This window comes from Penaeus monodon, chromosome 17 (assembly GCF_015228065.2).
Source record: "Penaeus monodon isolate SGIC_2016 chromosome 17, NSTDA_Pmon_1, whole genome shotgun sequence".
Lineage (NCBI taxonomy): Eukaryota > Metazoa > Arthropoda > Malacostraca > Decapoda > Penaeidae > Penaeus > Penaeus monodon.
In genome coordinates, this window is record NC_051402.1 from 44,475,778 (window position 1) to 44,491,595 (window position 15,818).

Here is a 15,818-nt window from a genome sequence, read left to right on the forward strand (position 1 = left end):
GAGCTGTCTGTTGACCAATCAGGATGTGGTTGAAGGACATAGTGAGTGTGTGATATGTGCAGGTTGAGGGCAAGGGTTCTACACAGACATTCTCATGCCATTAGTCATACCCCATACATGAGATTTGTACAGTTAGCCAATTGTCATTTCTTTTTAGAAGTTTTAGTTTTCATTTTGCATATTTCTACAGTTTTCTCCAAAACATCACATTGTTCCTTTGCTCCTAGAGCCATAGTGTTAGAGTGAGACTAAGAATGGCAGATTAGTAGAACAGATTGGGCATATAAAGTTTTTAATTCTTGCACAAGTGACTGATGCAATTCATGAATGAGACTGCTGAGTTTCATAATCAGTGGTCTCTTTCAATCATAAGTACAAACAAATAACAAGTGATCATAACAAGTTTATTGCACATTACTTGGGTTCCCACTACTGGTCTAGATTGAGGAAGGGCTCTGACCCTTGGCACTATAGTCTGTCAAAGATCTAGGTATATCCTTTTAGGGATAATTCATTACCAATAACAGTCTTAGTAATTCATGCACTGAGTTTTTCAAATCCAAAGTGTTCCATACAGTCAAATGATCATATGAATAGTTTTATTCATATTTTACTTTCTGGCACCTTCAAATAATGGGTGTATATTCTTGTGTGGAATTTAATAGTCTTTCCACTATTTAATTAAATGTATGATTAAGTACTATACATGTTACCAAATTAATTTGGCTTTATACCACATTATAGGGGTCCTATAACAGAAATCTTTGCCTTATTGTGACCTAGAAAAAATATTAGACATTCAATACAAATATTCTTTTTCACTAGTAATTGTACTTAATTTTATTCCCTTGTAATAGCAAGGGAATACACAAGAATATAAACCCCTTCCTTGAATTAAAGTGTATTCTTTTCAAATTTGTGTCTAGTTTGGGCCATGTGGATCTTTTCTGGTAAGTTTTGAATTGTTAGGATGGGGTCTATTGCCTTTTTTTTATATATAGTTTGCTTTTATATTCCTATTTGAGCATTTAAATTAATGGATTATGCATGTAGAACTACTACTTCAGTACCTTTGTTAATAAATTTAGAAGACTGGTTTTCAAATATGATTAGTAAAGGAGATGCTATATATAATTAGAATATACTGATTTTTTTGCATTTGAATATTAGAGTGATATATATATGTATATACATATGCATATATCTAATATATAGTATCTAATGAATAATATATAATATTTGATATTTATTACACACACACACACACACACACACACACACACACACACACACACACACACACACACACACACACACACACACACACACACACACACACACACACACACACACACACACACACACACACACACACACACACACACACATTTATATATATATATGAAGAATGTATTCTGCAAATGCAAGATAACATTTTTATTATAAGAATATGAATTATAGAGGTATATTCCATCTCACAGCAGACATTGGATAATAGTAGGTATATCAGGGTGACAATGATTAACCCTAAAAGCAGTGTGTGTGTGTGTGTCTTTTTTTCTTTTTTTTTTTTTTTTTTTTTTTTTTTTTTTTTTTTGGGGGGGGGGGGGCACTAGCGACATAACAAGTTATATATGCATAATTTTACATGCACTGTTTAAATATATAGCTATATAACTTCATTATGTATTATTCATTCACTTAAAATTATAAATCCACAGGAGTGAAAGTGAAAAAAAAAAAAAGATATTAGGTTCAACATGCAAAACACAGATTTGTGGGGGGAAATATGTAGGGCACTTCATGAATAGTACAGTTTGTGAATCACTGCCCTAAGAACTACAGTTTCTCAACCTTTGCCCTCAACAATAGGTAACTGAATATTCAGTTCATGCCAGAACTGAGGAAATTTGGTCTTTGAAGGATCAAGAAGTGTGTGCCTTATGCAGGGTACATTAGATAAATATGAAATAGGAGCATTAAATCTAAAAATAATAATAATAATAATAAACAGGGTTTCCTTTAAGTATTAATGAAAATGACCTGGAGAATGAAGGAAAGCTACTAGACAGTACCAAATTTATTGTTTCGCACTGTGCCCGATTCAGACAAAAAGAACAGAATAACAGCTGTTCAGTTTTTGAAAACTATTTTCACACTTATTCAGTAGGAAGTCTTTAGCAGAAGGTCAGGAACTCTTAACTGAAAACACTAAAATATTAGGGTATACATTTTAAATTATTATAGGACATCCTAAAAGGCTAATTTCACACTTATTTTTCACCATCTACCATGAATTGATCACACATACTTTCTCTAGGTTTCTCTCAGACATGTTAATTTTTTATACTGTCCAAAGCTTCTGGGAATAGGTAATAGGTAATGGTGTAAATTATGAAACAGGTCATAGAGTTGCATGTACAGCAAAATGCTATGTTGTACTCAAACTGGTAGTGTGGTGGCTATGAATGATGTTCAATACTAGTGACAATCTTTGATGCCACTGGTTATTTGAAAGCATGATGTCATGTCTTCCATGGCAGACAAGAAAAGCATATGATTCTGAAATGAATTGAAATATACTTTAAATCAATTACTTTCAGGATAAGGCATATTAGATGCCCATTCCAGTCGGGGGCATGAATTCAGCTTTTTCTTGGGGGTGGAAGGGAGAGTAGGCAAGTGAAGTGAACAAAAATTTAGATAAATGAGCAATTCTAGGGTAATTTTTAAACTATAACCTGACCTATACTGGTATAATGTAGTCAACTGAAAAGTTTTCAGTTGACCACAGTTTTTCAGTGCAATAACTGTGTGAACTTTTTTGATTCAGGGAATTAATATCCCATGGGAGAAAATAAAATTCAGCTCATTTATTTTAAATGTTGAAATCCATTTATTGTAAATTTCTATATCCATTTGGCTTCAGTTTATTAATTTTGTTGATACTTCTGTACCTTTTGTAGATCATTTTGATTTTGTAAAACAAATTATATATATCTCGTTAAAAAAGTATATTGTAGTATACTAGTATAATTCAGATATTTTACTTATATTTTTGGAGTGAATTATGATAATCTCTATGGTGTCTTAAAGAGAAATGTATGTGTAAGTGGACCTAAACAGCAAAATCCTGTTCCTTAAATAGTATATTACTTTATTTCACTTATTAATTCATCTCTTCTGCTACTTAGTACTGTTTGTTTACAAAGCAGCAAGATGTAAAAAATAAAAAAAACTACTGTATTCTAGATGCTCTTGACAGATTTTTAAAACCAGAAATGTCATTGACCCAAAGATGCCAGATACATGCACTGTACACTTTGGTCATATTTTATTAATGTTGCTTATGTACAGATGGTTCAAAAGTGCATAGTCACCAAGGAGCCAGTTACTAACTGCCTGGTCTCACTTGGAAGTAATTTTTAATTCTGTTAATATTATTATTGATGTACGTTATTATTTTTATTATGATCACTAGTATTATTCTGTTATTAATAAAAGTAATAGAAATAAAACTTATAAAAAAAATTCAGGAATTTGGTAAATAAGTAGAGTCAAGTAGACTTAGTACTTTTCTTATAGGTGACTAAGCCTTTTTGAAACTCTGTTTCAAAATGAATTATTCTATTCAATGAATAGAACAAAAGTGCAGTGGGTAGTCCATGTGTACACATGACCAGTAACTAAAGGAGGCAAGCGTTTTCATTCTTATTGCAGTATTATCTCAACTGGCCAAAGGAAAACCTTAAACTTTCCTGTGACTGGAAATCTTGAATAACTTGTGCCACAATATATATATATATATATATATATATATATATATATATATATATATATATATATATATATATATATATATATATATATATATATATTAATCCAACCATATATATATATTAATCCAACCATATGACCACATATAAACATCATATAAGAGAATCTACACATGCATATTTGCATATGTGCACATACACACACACACACACACACACACACACACACACACACACACACACACACACACACACACACACACACACACACACACACACACACACACACCTCTCTCTCTCTCTCTCTCTCTCTCTCTCTCTCTCTCTCTCTCTCTCTCTCTCTCTCTCTCTCTCTCTCTCTCTCTCTCTCTCTCTCTCTCTCTCTCTCTCTCTCTCTCTCTCTCTCTCTCTCTCTCTCACATAAAGTTCATAAAGAATGAAAAGAAGAGGAAAAGTTTGATCCTGTGAAAAAATAGTGTAGAGAATAGGTTGACTTTATTAATCCCTTAGCCACGGGTATTTCAGAAAGTAGTAGGCCGCTAGCTAGTATTATTTGTTGCTAGCAGGCCTCCAGATCTGTAGGTATGCACATTCAAAGGGAGACTAAGACAAATTGCCCTACAATATGTTTATTAAATCTTTTGTCAAATTAAATCTTAATCAATAATATGAGCATCAATATATTCACATTAATGCCTTCTATCTCATGGTTGTAGTGTATTCATTTGAAAATATTGATGCTTATATTTAGATGAACACTGTAATTAATGAAATATTTAATAAACAGAATTGGTTTGAGACCCCCTTTGGACATGCAAACCCTCATTTATTCTCAGTATGCATGGGTCTGCATGTGCACTAAGGAGTATACTTTTCATGAGAAACATTATGACATGTATATTAGAAATTTCTTTTGCTTTTTCAGCATCTTTTGCCCATAATGTTGTGTAAAGCGTGTGTAATGATGTATTACAGTTTTATATGAGCATACAAGTTTTTTATTTTTTTATTTTTTTAGTAATTATTTATTGAACATAGAATGATTTGCTTTCCCATGGTAAAACAAACATACCAAAGTTTTGCAAGCCTCCTAGTTCTCTTTGCAAGGGGAAATATACTAAAAGCAGCTGAAAGCAGGAGGAAGGCACCAATGAGAATAGTATTCTTCCTGTAAGGGGTTTGGTGTCAGAGTACCAGGCAGAATTGTGTTAAAAAAGTAATGATAACTACTTGAATGGATAGTCAGTATTACTTGTTTAAGTATTTCATCTTTAGATACAATGCTGTTCAAATTTTAAAATTCTTTTCAAAAGTGCTATTGGAAGAAGAGAGAACTGAAAAGTATATATCTTGAGTAAATTCTTATGCATTTTGCATTCTATATAGATTTTTTCTTTTATTTTTAAATATACAGAACATAAATTTTAGGCACATTTCGTAACCTGACTAGAATTTTTTTCATGTTTGGTTATTGAAGAAATTCCAGCAAACATTATTCCACTTGTAGTATCAAGCCATAGCTTCAGTTCAAATAACATTCTCATAAAAAATAGATTGTCTTGAGAAATTTCGTAGTCTGAATAAAGAAGCATGTTTCCATATGAATAACATCACTAGCAAGTACAAATTATAATGAGTAATTACATTTCAGCTTCCTTCGCTGAACGATGGAGGAACCGACATCAGAACCGAAGACAAGAAGAAGAAGATCAGGGAGGCAGTGCTGAATAATGTTTTTTTTTTTTCTCTCTCTCTCCCTTTATATTTTCTGCCTTTGTTATGTGGATATGTGATATCTTATGTTTGTCATCTCATGACATCTTTATTATATATATTTAATGAAAGAAGTAAGTGATATGAGAATAGATAGGGCAGATGATATAGTCAAGTTAGAAGTAAGAATGGATACTCAGAGTATATTCTAAATGAATTCTCAGTAGATATACAGACTGCATAATATTTATTAGTATAATTGATATATGAGTGATATTCCTGTTTAACTATAATTTAAAATGAATATTTGCAAAATTTATAAAGGAAATGCATTAAAGAAAGAGTACAGGTAAATGTGTTCATGTGTTTTTGTGTGTGTCAGTGTAATTTTGTGTGTGTGTGTGCATGTGTGGGTGCAAGTGTGTGCATATGTGTATTTGTTTGTTTGTTTTCTTGATATTACTTTGTTGAGCTGAGCACATCTTGTGTAGGGATATAATCTTTTTGAGTGATCAGAAATATCTGATAAAATTAATCTAATTAAAACAGAAAGATTGTTTGTTACAGTATTTTCAGCCTGTACATTTAGTTAATATATTTTTGAATAGTGACATTTGTAGTAAATCATGCAAAGATATTTCATCTCATTTTCTAGTTATTATCCTATGGTTTGGATGCAGTATACAGCATGTACCCTTACATTTTTTATATTGAAAATAGAGTTGCACTAATGTGGTGCATTCAGAAGGCAATTGATACAGTAAGGATTAGGTATGTAGGTCTGTATGTTGCTCATATTTTATACTTCTCCAATCCATGTCTAGACAAGATTATTTTAACAGCAGTGAAATGTAATGTATTGGGAGAATATCCCTTCAGTCTGTTATTCTTTAACTGAGAAAATGTCTGCAACATAGCTACTTCTTAATATGCATAGGGTTTTCATAACCAGTTATTGATGTTCTAATAGTGTTAATTACATTTGTACATGGTTTAGAATTTTTGAATGTTTCTATTAGGTTTCCCATACTGTATTTTGCCTAGCTTTTCATTTATCATTCTTGTTGCTCCATGATATATTGTTTGTTTATCTTTAAAGGGATATGAACATACTGTGATGATTTTTCTAACTGTGGAAGGTTCTTGGTTTTCCTTCATTCTGTACCCAAATCTTTTATTTCCAATTGGTTATCAACTGCAAATGACTTTTTACAGTTCTCAGTTTTTTTGGTGCTTTATTTAAAATAGTCCTAATATTCCTCTCTCATTTGTCATTTCTTTGTTGTGTGAGCAAATGGAGCCTAATGAGGATTGTTGTATGCATTTTTAACTTTGTAATGCAAATATTTAAGTGAATTTTTTTGAACTGTAGAAGAGAAGACATCATCTGTCTCTGCCAATTCATATATTCGTAAGTATTTACTTATTGTCTTGGCCCGACTATCATTGGTGCCTTTCTTGCAGCATATTTCAGTAAATCAAGGAATTTTGTGTGTTTTTTTTATCCACATCTGACCACTCCTAATTAATAATTGAGACATCAGTATTTTAATATTGCTGTTCATATTTTGTCATTTCAACAATGGTTCTGAAATCATCAATTGTACCTTCTTCACATCTTACACTTTTTTTTCTTTTCTGTTTTCACTTCAGTCCCTAGTTTTTTTTGTTTTGTTTTTTTACACATGGATGGCTTCATGAACACATAACTGCCAAGGAATCTTATACAGGGTTAGTAATTGACATGCACATGAAGCCTCCTCTGTGTAAACAGATTTAATAAAACAAAACTAGTGGACAGTCCATGTACTCAATGCCAATACCTTATTTTTGTGAGATAAATGTTCATATTCAGAGACACTTAAGACACCTTAAATGGAGTGCCAGACCAGCATCTTGCGCCTGCCAGCCAATCACATCAAGCTTTCATGCCAATAGTAATTGGTTGACAGGTCCAAGATGTTGGTCCAGCACTCCATCTAAGGTGTCATAAGTGTGTCGGAATATGAGCAATAGTTGTATCATCTTGGAGTTAACCTGAATTTTTTTCTTTTCTTTTCTTTTCTTTTCTTTTTTTCTTAACCTACTTCTCTTCACAAATGCTGCTTCTGCCTCTGCAAAAGTTGCACTGTTACTCACATTATTTATATCTACAAATAAAGTCAATCATCCTCATAGTTATTTATTATATAAAACTATCATGGCCCTTCATAGGCCTACAAATGGCTTGGATTATATACTTCACATAACTGTACCTTTTTTTATACACATGGTGATCTCCCTTATTCATCAGTGATATGGAACAAAAAAGAAAATACAACAAATAACAATTCAGCAAATATCAATAAACAATATGCCATAGGAATACATTATAATGCAAATGTGGACTGAGACAATGATTAATGTGGTCTGGTCAAGCATATAGTCTATATGAATGTTCTTAACCCATTGCCGACGGGTGGCATGTACGCACATGCCATGGTGTGGCGGGACCATCTGCCGGGGGCACGTACACACATGCCATAGAGTATGTATGGACATGCCATGTTTTTTTTTTTTTTTACAATCACGGCAAAAGATTATTTTTCTGCCAGTGAAAGTGTGATTAAATCAGTTTTAACACTTTCTCATTTTTACCAAGTAAAAAAAAAAAAAAATGCAACAAACCGACAATTTCAACCCTATGATGCCGCACACTGCTTATTTTATTTGGACTATAGACCGAATAATGATCAATTATGGAGTCTATATAACAACAAAAATACCCTTCAGTCTCGATTTATCAGGAAGTTTGGCAAGTAGAGACTTTAAAAAATAATGAAAACTGAAAATACAACATATCTTCGTAGTATTACGAAGAAACGGCATGGGATGCTGGTATTTGGCATGAGAGGTCGCACATGATCGGGCGACGATATAAGCCTCCGGCAGCGAGGCCCAGGCCACTATGAATACTACCCGTCGGAAAAGGGTTAAAATACTGAAAAGAGTAATACCTACTTTTTTATCTAAGAAAACATTATAGAAAATAGAAATGCAGACATTGGATATTGTGAAAATAATATAATTATTGCTCACCCCCCCCCCCAAAAAAAAAAAAAAAAAAAAAAAATCCCATACCTGTTGTTAAAGTAGGGGGGGGGGTGTATAGGAGACTGATATTGAGGCTTAATATTGGGTATCCCCTACCCTGAGCCTCAGCCCTCAGATCAATCAATTTTGCAGCCTTCTCCCCCTTTCCTTTTCCTTTTCCACCCCCTAAGAACCATACTGAAAGGATAAAAGTCTGGCTTTGGGTCAGTCCTAAACAGCCTGAGGGAGCCATGGGTATCCTTGAGGGGTGAACCACTTCTTTTCCTAACATACTCCAAACTTACCTTGGCCAATAATGATTTTGTATGCTTATTAGGGGCAATGAAACTTCCTCCTGTATCAATTAGCCCCGCTGATTTTAACTTTTCCAATTCCCCGACCCTGGCGCTCCTTTAATCAGGACTCTGAATACTGCTACTACTCTTCTAATAATATCTCCAAAAACAAGTAGGCAAAGTTTCCTTCAAAAGCCATTCAGATCATTCAAGCCTTGTCACAGCTACATCAGAATCCAAAGCCTGTGCATTACCTACATTGATTGACCTAACTGGCAAACTTATTCCTGCTCAACCCCACTCTTCCCTCAATACTTGTACCAGAACTTTTTCCATCTCCCCAGCTGACTGCCTTGTCTTTGACAAGGATTGGTTAGACTATGAAAATGACCTGCTTGTCTGCCTCATTGACCATGATGTAGTATCAATAGAATACTACAATATTCCTCCCAAAAGCCACTATAAGTCCTACACCAATATTGCCAAGATTACCTTCTGTAGACATGACCTCCCCAGTGAAGTTTATATTGGTGGAGTGTCCTGTCCTGTCCAGCCATGTTGATCCCTTTACCATCACTGTCAGAAATCTTGTCATTTGGCTACCCTGCCAAGCAGGCACTCCGCAGCCTGCTGCCATCTATGTGCCCAACCTGGTCATGACCGCTCAAATTGCACTGCACAGTCATGCGTGCACCAATTGTGGTGGCTCCCACAATGTATTTTATAGGAGCTGCCCTGCCTACAAGCTCAAATCTGAGGTAGCAATTCTCAGATTCAAGTTAGGCCTCACTCTACATGAAGCCAGACAAAAAGCAGACCATCAAGATTTTTTTCTTTCTACCTATTTCAAAACCGTACTTTGCTCTGATCCCCTTTCATCATCTCAAGTCTCAGCATCTCCCTAGTATCTCTTCCCTCTACCGTGAACCATCCTATCTTTACTACCTCTCTTCCCCTGTCAAACTCCTTTTCGAGTCTAAATCCAGATACTCCAATCTCTCCCAGTTTCCCTATTCCTTCTCACTCTACCTGTTGCACCAGACAATCTAAACATTCCACTCCATTTTCTCCTACCACATCCTCTCTTACACCCACCTCCCTCTGCTCCTCAGACATCTATTCCCTCTTCTCCTCCACATAAGAAAACCTTTGTTTTTCCGACCTCCCCTCCAGAAACTCTTGAAGACATCCAAGGGTTCCTAAACATGACTCAAGAAAATGATCCACTCCTTCATCCACCCTCTAATCCCCTTATCTGGTCAACATTCAAAGTATCAACCAATATCCATCCTCCTCCTCATCAAGTTCCCTCTACCCCTCTTCCTCCGACTCACCCAAAAAACTCCCATCCTCTCCTCCTCCATGTGCATCATCATTCCCTCTTCTTTCCCCATTATCCTTCCCACCCACACAGATGCTCATGTGACCCTTGTGTTACAGCAATGGCCTTTTGCAGATCCCTCCCTTCTTGACATTCTTTCTGATACTTTACCAACTTCCCCTGTTCCCTCATTTCATTCTTAGGATTATTCAACAACTATCGTTTCTTACCGTATTACCCTTTGGTTGTTTCATAATAGCTCTTCTGCAGTTTTGTGTTACTCCCTCTTCCTCAGACACATAATCTCCATTTGATCTGATCGCCCTATACCTTTAACCACATCCCCTTTTACAGATACCCATTGTATTCCATTTACTCCCTCTCTATACCCTTTTCACTAACATTCTATCCTACAATGTTCTAAATTTTGACATCTAACACATCTTCTGATCATTAACTCATTTCCACCCTTTTTGCCACAATACTTTACTATAGTGCTACATGACCTTTGATGTTTAGCACATTTATCTCTTCTAGCCATTAACCTTAACCATTATTTTACTGTTTAAACTTACTTTCTGTCTAAAAAAAACTTCTTATTTTTTAAAATTCAATATTTTTTTTAATAAAAGTTTTTTTTTATAGTAAATAAAATTAATGCACAACAATGGAAAGAAAACAAAAGAAAAATTCTGTAATAAATAAATAATTATATATATATATATATATATATATATATATATATATATATATATATATATATATATATATATATATATATATGTATTCTGAAATTACCTATAAGATTAAGACATGACAGTTTTTTTGTCATATCACATAAATGCTGACTGCTTTATGTATATTTTCAAAAGAAACAGATATACTGTGTATAGTGTCTAAGAATTTAGGGAAGATGTGCATTTGTCATCTTAATACAAATACAAATATTACATTTTCATGATATAAACATTTAGTATGAAATTAATATTATATAGTGGGAGAGAGACCATGAATCCACAATGCAAATCATTGTCAAACATCAGCAAAATGAGTTTGAAATAAATCTAGTGTCTGGCAATGACAAAAAAATAATAATTTTTGAATAATTACGGGAAATAAATGAACATTTGACTTGTTTTATGATTTTTCAAACAAAATAAAGTGCATAAAATTCTTTAAATGTCTTTCTCCAAGTGGTAAAGGTAATGTTTATTTAAATTAAATGGTTGTAGCTATTTTGTCATTAATTTTTTTTTATATTTAAATGTTCATAAATGGTTGTAATAATTTTTATTTTAATGTTGGTCTTGTATGATAAAAATGAGGGAAATATATAGCCAGTCACCTACATAAATATTATGATGATACTGTACATACTCTTGATATTTTAAATTAAATATTTTTTTCTTTCAGGAAAGAAAATTAACTTTTTATCTATGAACTCAAAAATATTGGATCCATTACTGTTTTTTAAATCATAGTTTTAAGCAACATACAATACAATTTTCTAATAATGTCTAACAAGTTAACAATGGAGCTGAATTAGGAGCACATATTGTCTTTCAACACTAGGTTTAGTGGTCAGCAGAAAAATATATTCTATATTTTGAGTGTTAATGTGCATCTAGTCTTTAATGCTAAGACTAGGAAGTAGTTAGTGATTTTTGCAGTTTTTTTTATAAATCATATTCATAATATGAAAGTATAAAATACATTATGCTCTCTAACAGTATCATCTAGATGGAAATTATGTGATATTAGGATTACAATAAAAAGTTAACAACTGATATGATATAAAGCTCTCTTCCATATTTTACCAATGATCCCATGTAAATATCTATGAATGAATCCAAATATGGAAGAAGTGATCCAGTGAATATTACAGTTGTGACAAATGGGTCAATATTTTTATAAAACAATGATGAAAGTACTCGGTATCTTCTATGGATGATGAGTTTAAAATGTCTGCATATATAAAGTTGGCACCATTACATGAAGCAACTGCTTTCGGTGTTTTAGAATATCGTTTCATTGTAAAAATATAAAAGTTTATGTTACTTTTACAATTTTTTTTTTTTTATCATTACCAGCTATGTATATTTTTTCTATAAAAAGAGTGAACATTTTTGTTTACATGAATTTCTAATGTTTAGTCTTATGCATTTTATAAGTTCCCAACAGCTTTATGTGACCAATATTTGAAGATGTGGGCAAAACTCCATTATTTAGGTCCCAAAAGATGACGTCTAATGAGTGCCCGAAATGACTCTTACTATCAAAGTCCTAAATAGTCTTGTGGGCAGACTTTGACTATGTCTGGGAATCACATGACTGTAGTCTCCTTGTGAAATTTTGACGTTCTCGTTCTGCAAGTGAAAATAACAATTTCTATGGAAGTATCAGATGGCAGGGAGGGGTAAGGAGAAATGTGACCAAGTTGATCCATTAGGAATTATGGTTTGATCAACTGAATGGGTAGCAAACAGCAAATTAATAAAGTCTTTTTAATGTTGGATATTTACAGTTGTACTGAAGCAGCGATGTAATAGTTAATTTTGGCAAGAAAAGTACTTGCAATTGGACAATTGTACTTAACCCTTTCCCGACGGGTAGTATTCATTGTGGCCTGGGCCCCGCTATCTCAGAGAAAAAGTTAACAACCCACCTTAATGGGTACTGCAATTTGCCAAGTCTTTTATCTAAATAAATATCACTAAAGTGGTACTGAAGGCAACAAACTTCAATGGAATATCTAAATACTGCATATACCTATTCTAAACAAAATGTTAAGTGTCAGATTAGAATAAAGAAGCAGGGATTACTCACACTTGGTACTTATATCTGTTTCAATATCACGTGTCTACTTGTATAATGTAGACATGACATGATACTGATTTTGGTAATACCTTACAGTACAGATGTACTCACCAACTCCACATCACAAACATTATTCAACAATCTATATTGTCATGACTGGGCATTACTACTGAGGGGAGGGTTGATGGGGCTTTGTTCCTCAACACCCTCCTGGCAAACATGGTCTTCAACTCAAGATTGAGCTGAAACTCTGGAGCACAGAGTGAGACTATTTTAATTTTATTAGTGGTGTTATTGTTCATGTCTGCAGATTATCTCTTGTACCAACAACTATAACTTTTTGTTCTCTACACAAATACCATCTTCAATCTGTTTAGTGCATCCACACCATAAAGAAACCTGATCTTCTTTTATAACTAATAAGAGTGAGATGATGACATTGATGACAACATGTCTGTACAATCTTCTAATTGCGATGGTAGGAAATACACTTAGACATGGCATTAATCAGTCCAGTTGTTTCATGTTGGGGTAATTGTTTAGAATACCTTCACATGACTGATCACGATGATAGTGGTATTGGATTCCTCTCACTCTTGACTACCCAAATATATAGAACATTTGCTATGGAATCCCCCCATACCCCCAAATTCTTACCCCCAATAGCAGGGGAGGGCATGAAGGGTACCGGGGAAATTGCAGGGTAAAATAAGAATAAAATACAGAGAACTGCTCAATATATTGTCAACCTCCCTTCTACAGACTGCCATCCCCCAATCCCAGCCCTAGAACAAAGAATCCTCCGCATATGACTGACATTCCATGTCTGGCTTAAGCTCTATCCAGCCGTACAAACGTGATAGCATTCACACTCTCGCTTGCTATCAGGGGAAAGATTGTAGCTATAGTTGGTTTTCTGTGGCATAATTTCTATTTATTTGTGTAGTAGACAGAGAGAGGAATCCATTGATACCACTTTTGTTGTGATCGGTCATGTGAATGTATTCTATTGGTGAACACATATTGAACGTTAATATCACTGTCCTATGTTGTGCTTATTCTTTCTAATTAGCTGACCCTTATTTTCCTCTTACAAAATGGTTCCCTTTAACAACAGTAATTCTAAAGAATTCACTTAGCATTATAGTAATTTGACAATAGTAGGCTATATCATTAGCCATGCCTCAGTAAGGATAATTTGAATAAAAAAACAAAGGTTTATTATCAAAATTCAATTCAGTGGTATTTGTTACTGCGAGAAACACACGCTCCAGAGACAAAGGCCTAAAACCAGGGTATCAAGCAAACCCAAAATTCAAACTAACCTTTTCTACCATTTATTTATTCCCTAGACAGGGGTGAGGGGCAAGCCCTCCCTATACCCCCTTTATTACCACTTCATGCCAACTTATACAAAAATGGACATTAAGAACTTTGGCTGTGAGGGTGTTGTGGACTTAGTGTCTGAGTGGTGATATGTAGAGGTTATTTTCGTCATTTCGCAGTATATGAGGCCAGAGCAGATGTACCTGCCTTATCTATTACTTTATTTTTTATACTAAACAAGATGGCACTGTCCATTTCCCTCTGTCTCTGTGGGTCACACTCGGTAAGACTACTAAATTAATAAAGCCATACATCCACCTTATACAGAGCATGAAAGAATAAATGGAAACCAAGGTTAATGTTACAGAGAGCAATGCAGAGATAGTGGGAAATGGAAACTGAAAAATTTATAGCATAAAAAATAGAGTAATTAACCACACTGTTACAGCTGCAGCGGCCTCATATTTACTGTAAAATGCTGAAAATATCCATAATACCCTCACATTCATAATGTTCATTTTCTAGAAGTTGGCATGAACTGCTAATAAAGGGGGGGGGGGGTAAAGGGAGGGCTTGTCCCCTTGTCTAGAGAATAAATAGGAGGCAGGAAAGGTTAGGCCTAGATTTTGGGTTCGCATAATAGCCTGATTTTGGTACTTTTGGGTGCATCACTCTCAGTAACAAATACCGATAATCAAAAGCCAAATGACAAATAAATACAATATATGGTTTGTCTTGGTTAGTGGCCTTGCCACAACAGATAAACACACCTACGATAACTGAATTGGGCATCCTATAGAAATAATATAAATAGAACCGTGGGAGTATAAACTACTCTGTTGGAATTGTGAATTATTAAAAACGTTAACATTTAAGCAAACACACGATATAGAAATCCAGCACACATTCTTAGGACTGACCCCGGCTGCCACGATCCGCTGACAGCCTGAAGACGTTTATGCACAATAAATGTACTTATGGCTATAAATGATAAGTTTCTAGCAAACGAGAGTTACTTTACCCCCAATTTATTAGAGAAATATCAAACATTTGCGCAATGAAATTATGAAAAAAAATATATATATATTATTTATGAATGCAAGAAGAACGAAAACGGATTTACAGAGACAGAAGAAAATGGCTCTTTCAGCCTATAACTAACTTGGCAGCCAATTCGTGATCTTCAAGTAGCAGTTACAGTGGTCATCGAAGTATCTGTTGGTGTATGTAAAGGGAGGGGATAATCCTTTAATACCATCAAACTACGCATATTTATAATATGTATATACTATTTCAATTTTATTTTTCGAAATTTGCTGCCTTCAACATTTTTTTTTTTTTTTTCTGGGTGACATACCACTTTTTTCATAAATGATAATCTGGACGCTGTATGTATATTTTTTGTATGTGTGGATGAACAGTGAATATTTCTGTGAATGAATTAATTTGAGCAATGGACTGCATGATAAAATAGAATACCAAAGTACAGAGAAGGAA

General features: G+C 34.0%; 1 protein-coding gene across 4 annotated transcripts in view; it reads left to right on the forward strand.

The window, feature by feature from the left end:
- Positions 1-6,980, forward strand: part of LOC119583804 (DDB1- and CUL4-associated factor 6-like) — a 42,272-nt gene extending 35,292 nt beyond the window's left edge. For all 4 annotated transcript variants that reach the window (XR_005229725.1, XR_005229726.1, XM_037932506.1 and 1 more), the window contains one exon: positions 5,428-6,980. Coding sequence is in view for 2 of the 4 variants with exons in the window: in XM_037932506.1 (XP_037788434.1) it covers positions 5,428-5,507 (80 nt within the window). In the remaining 2 variants the exon portion in view is untranslated. The remainder of the gene's footprint in view (positions 1-5,427) is intronic.
- The last annotated feature ends 8,838 nt before the right edge of the window (positions 6,981-15,818 follow it).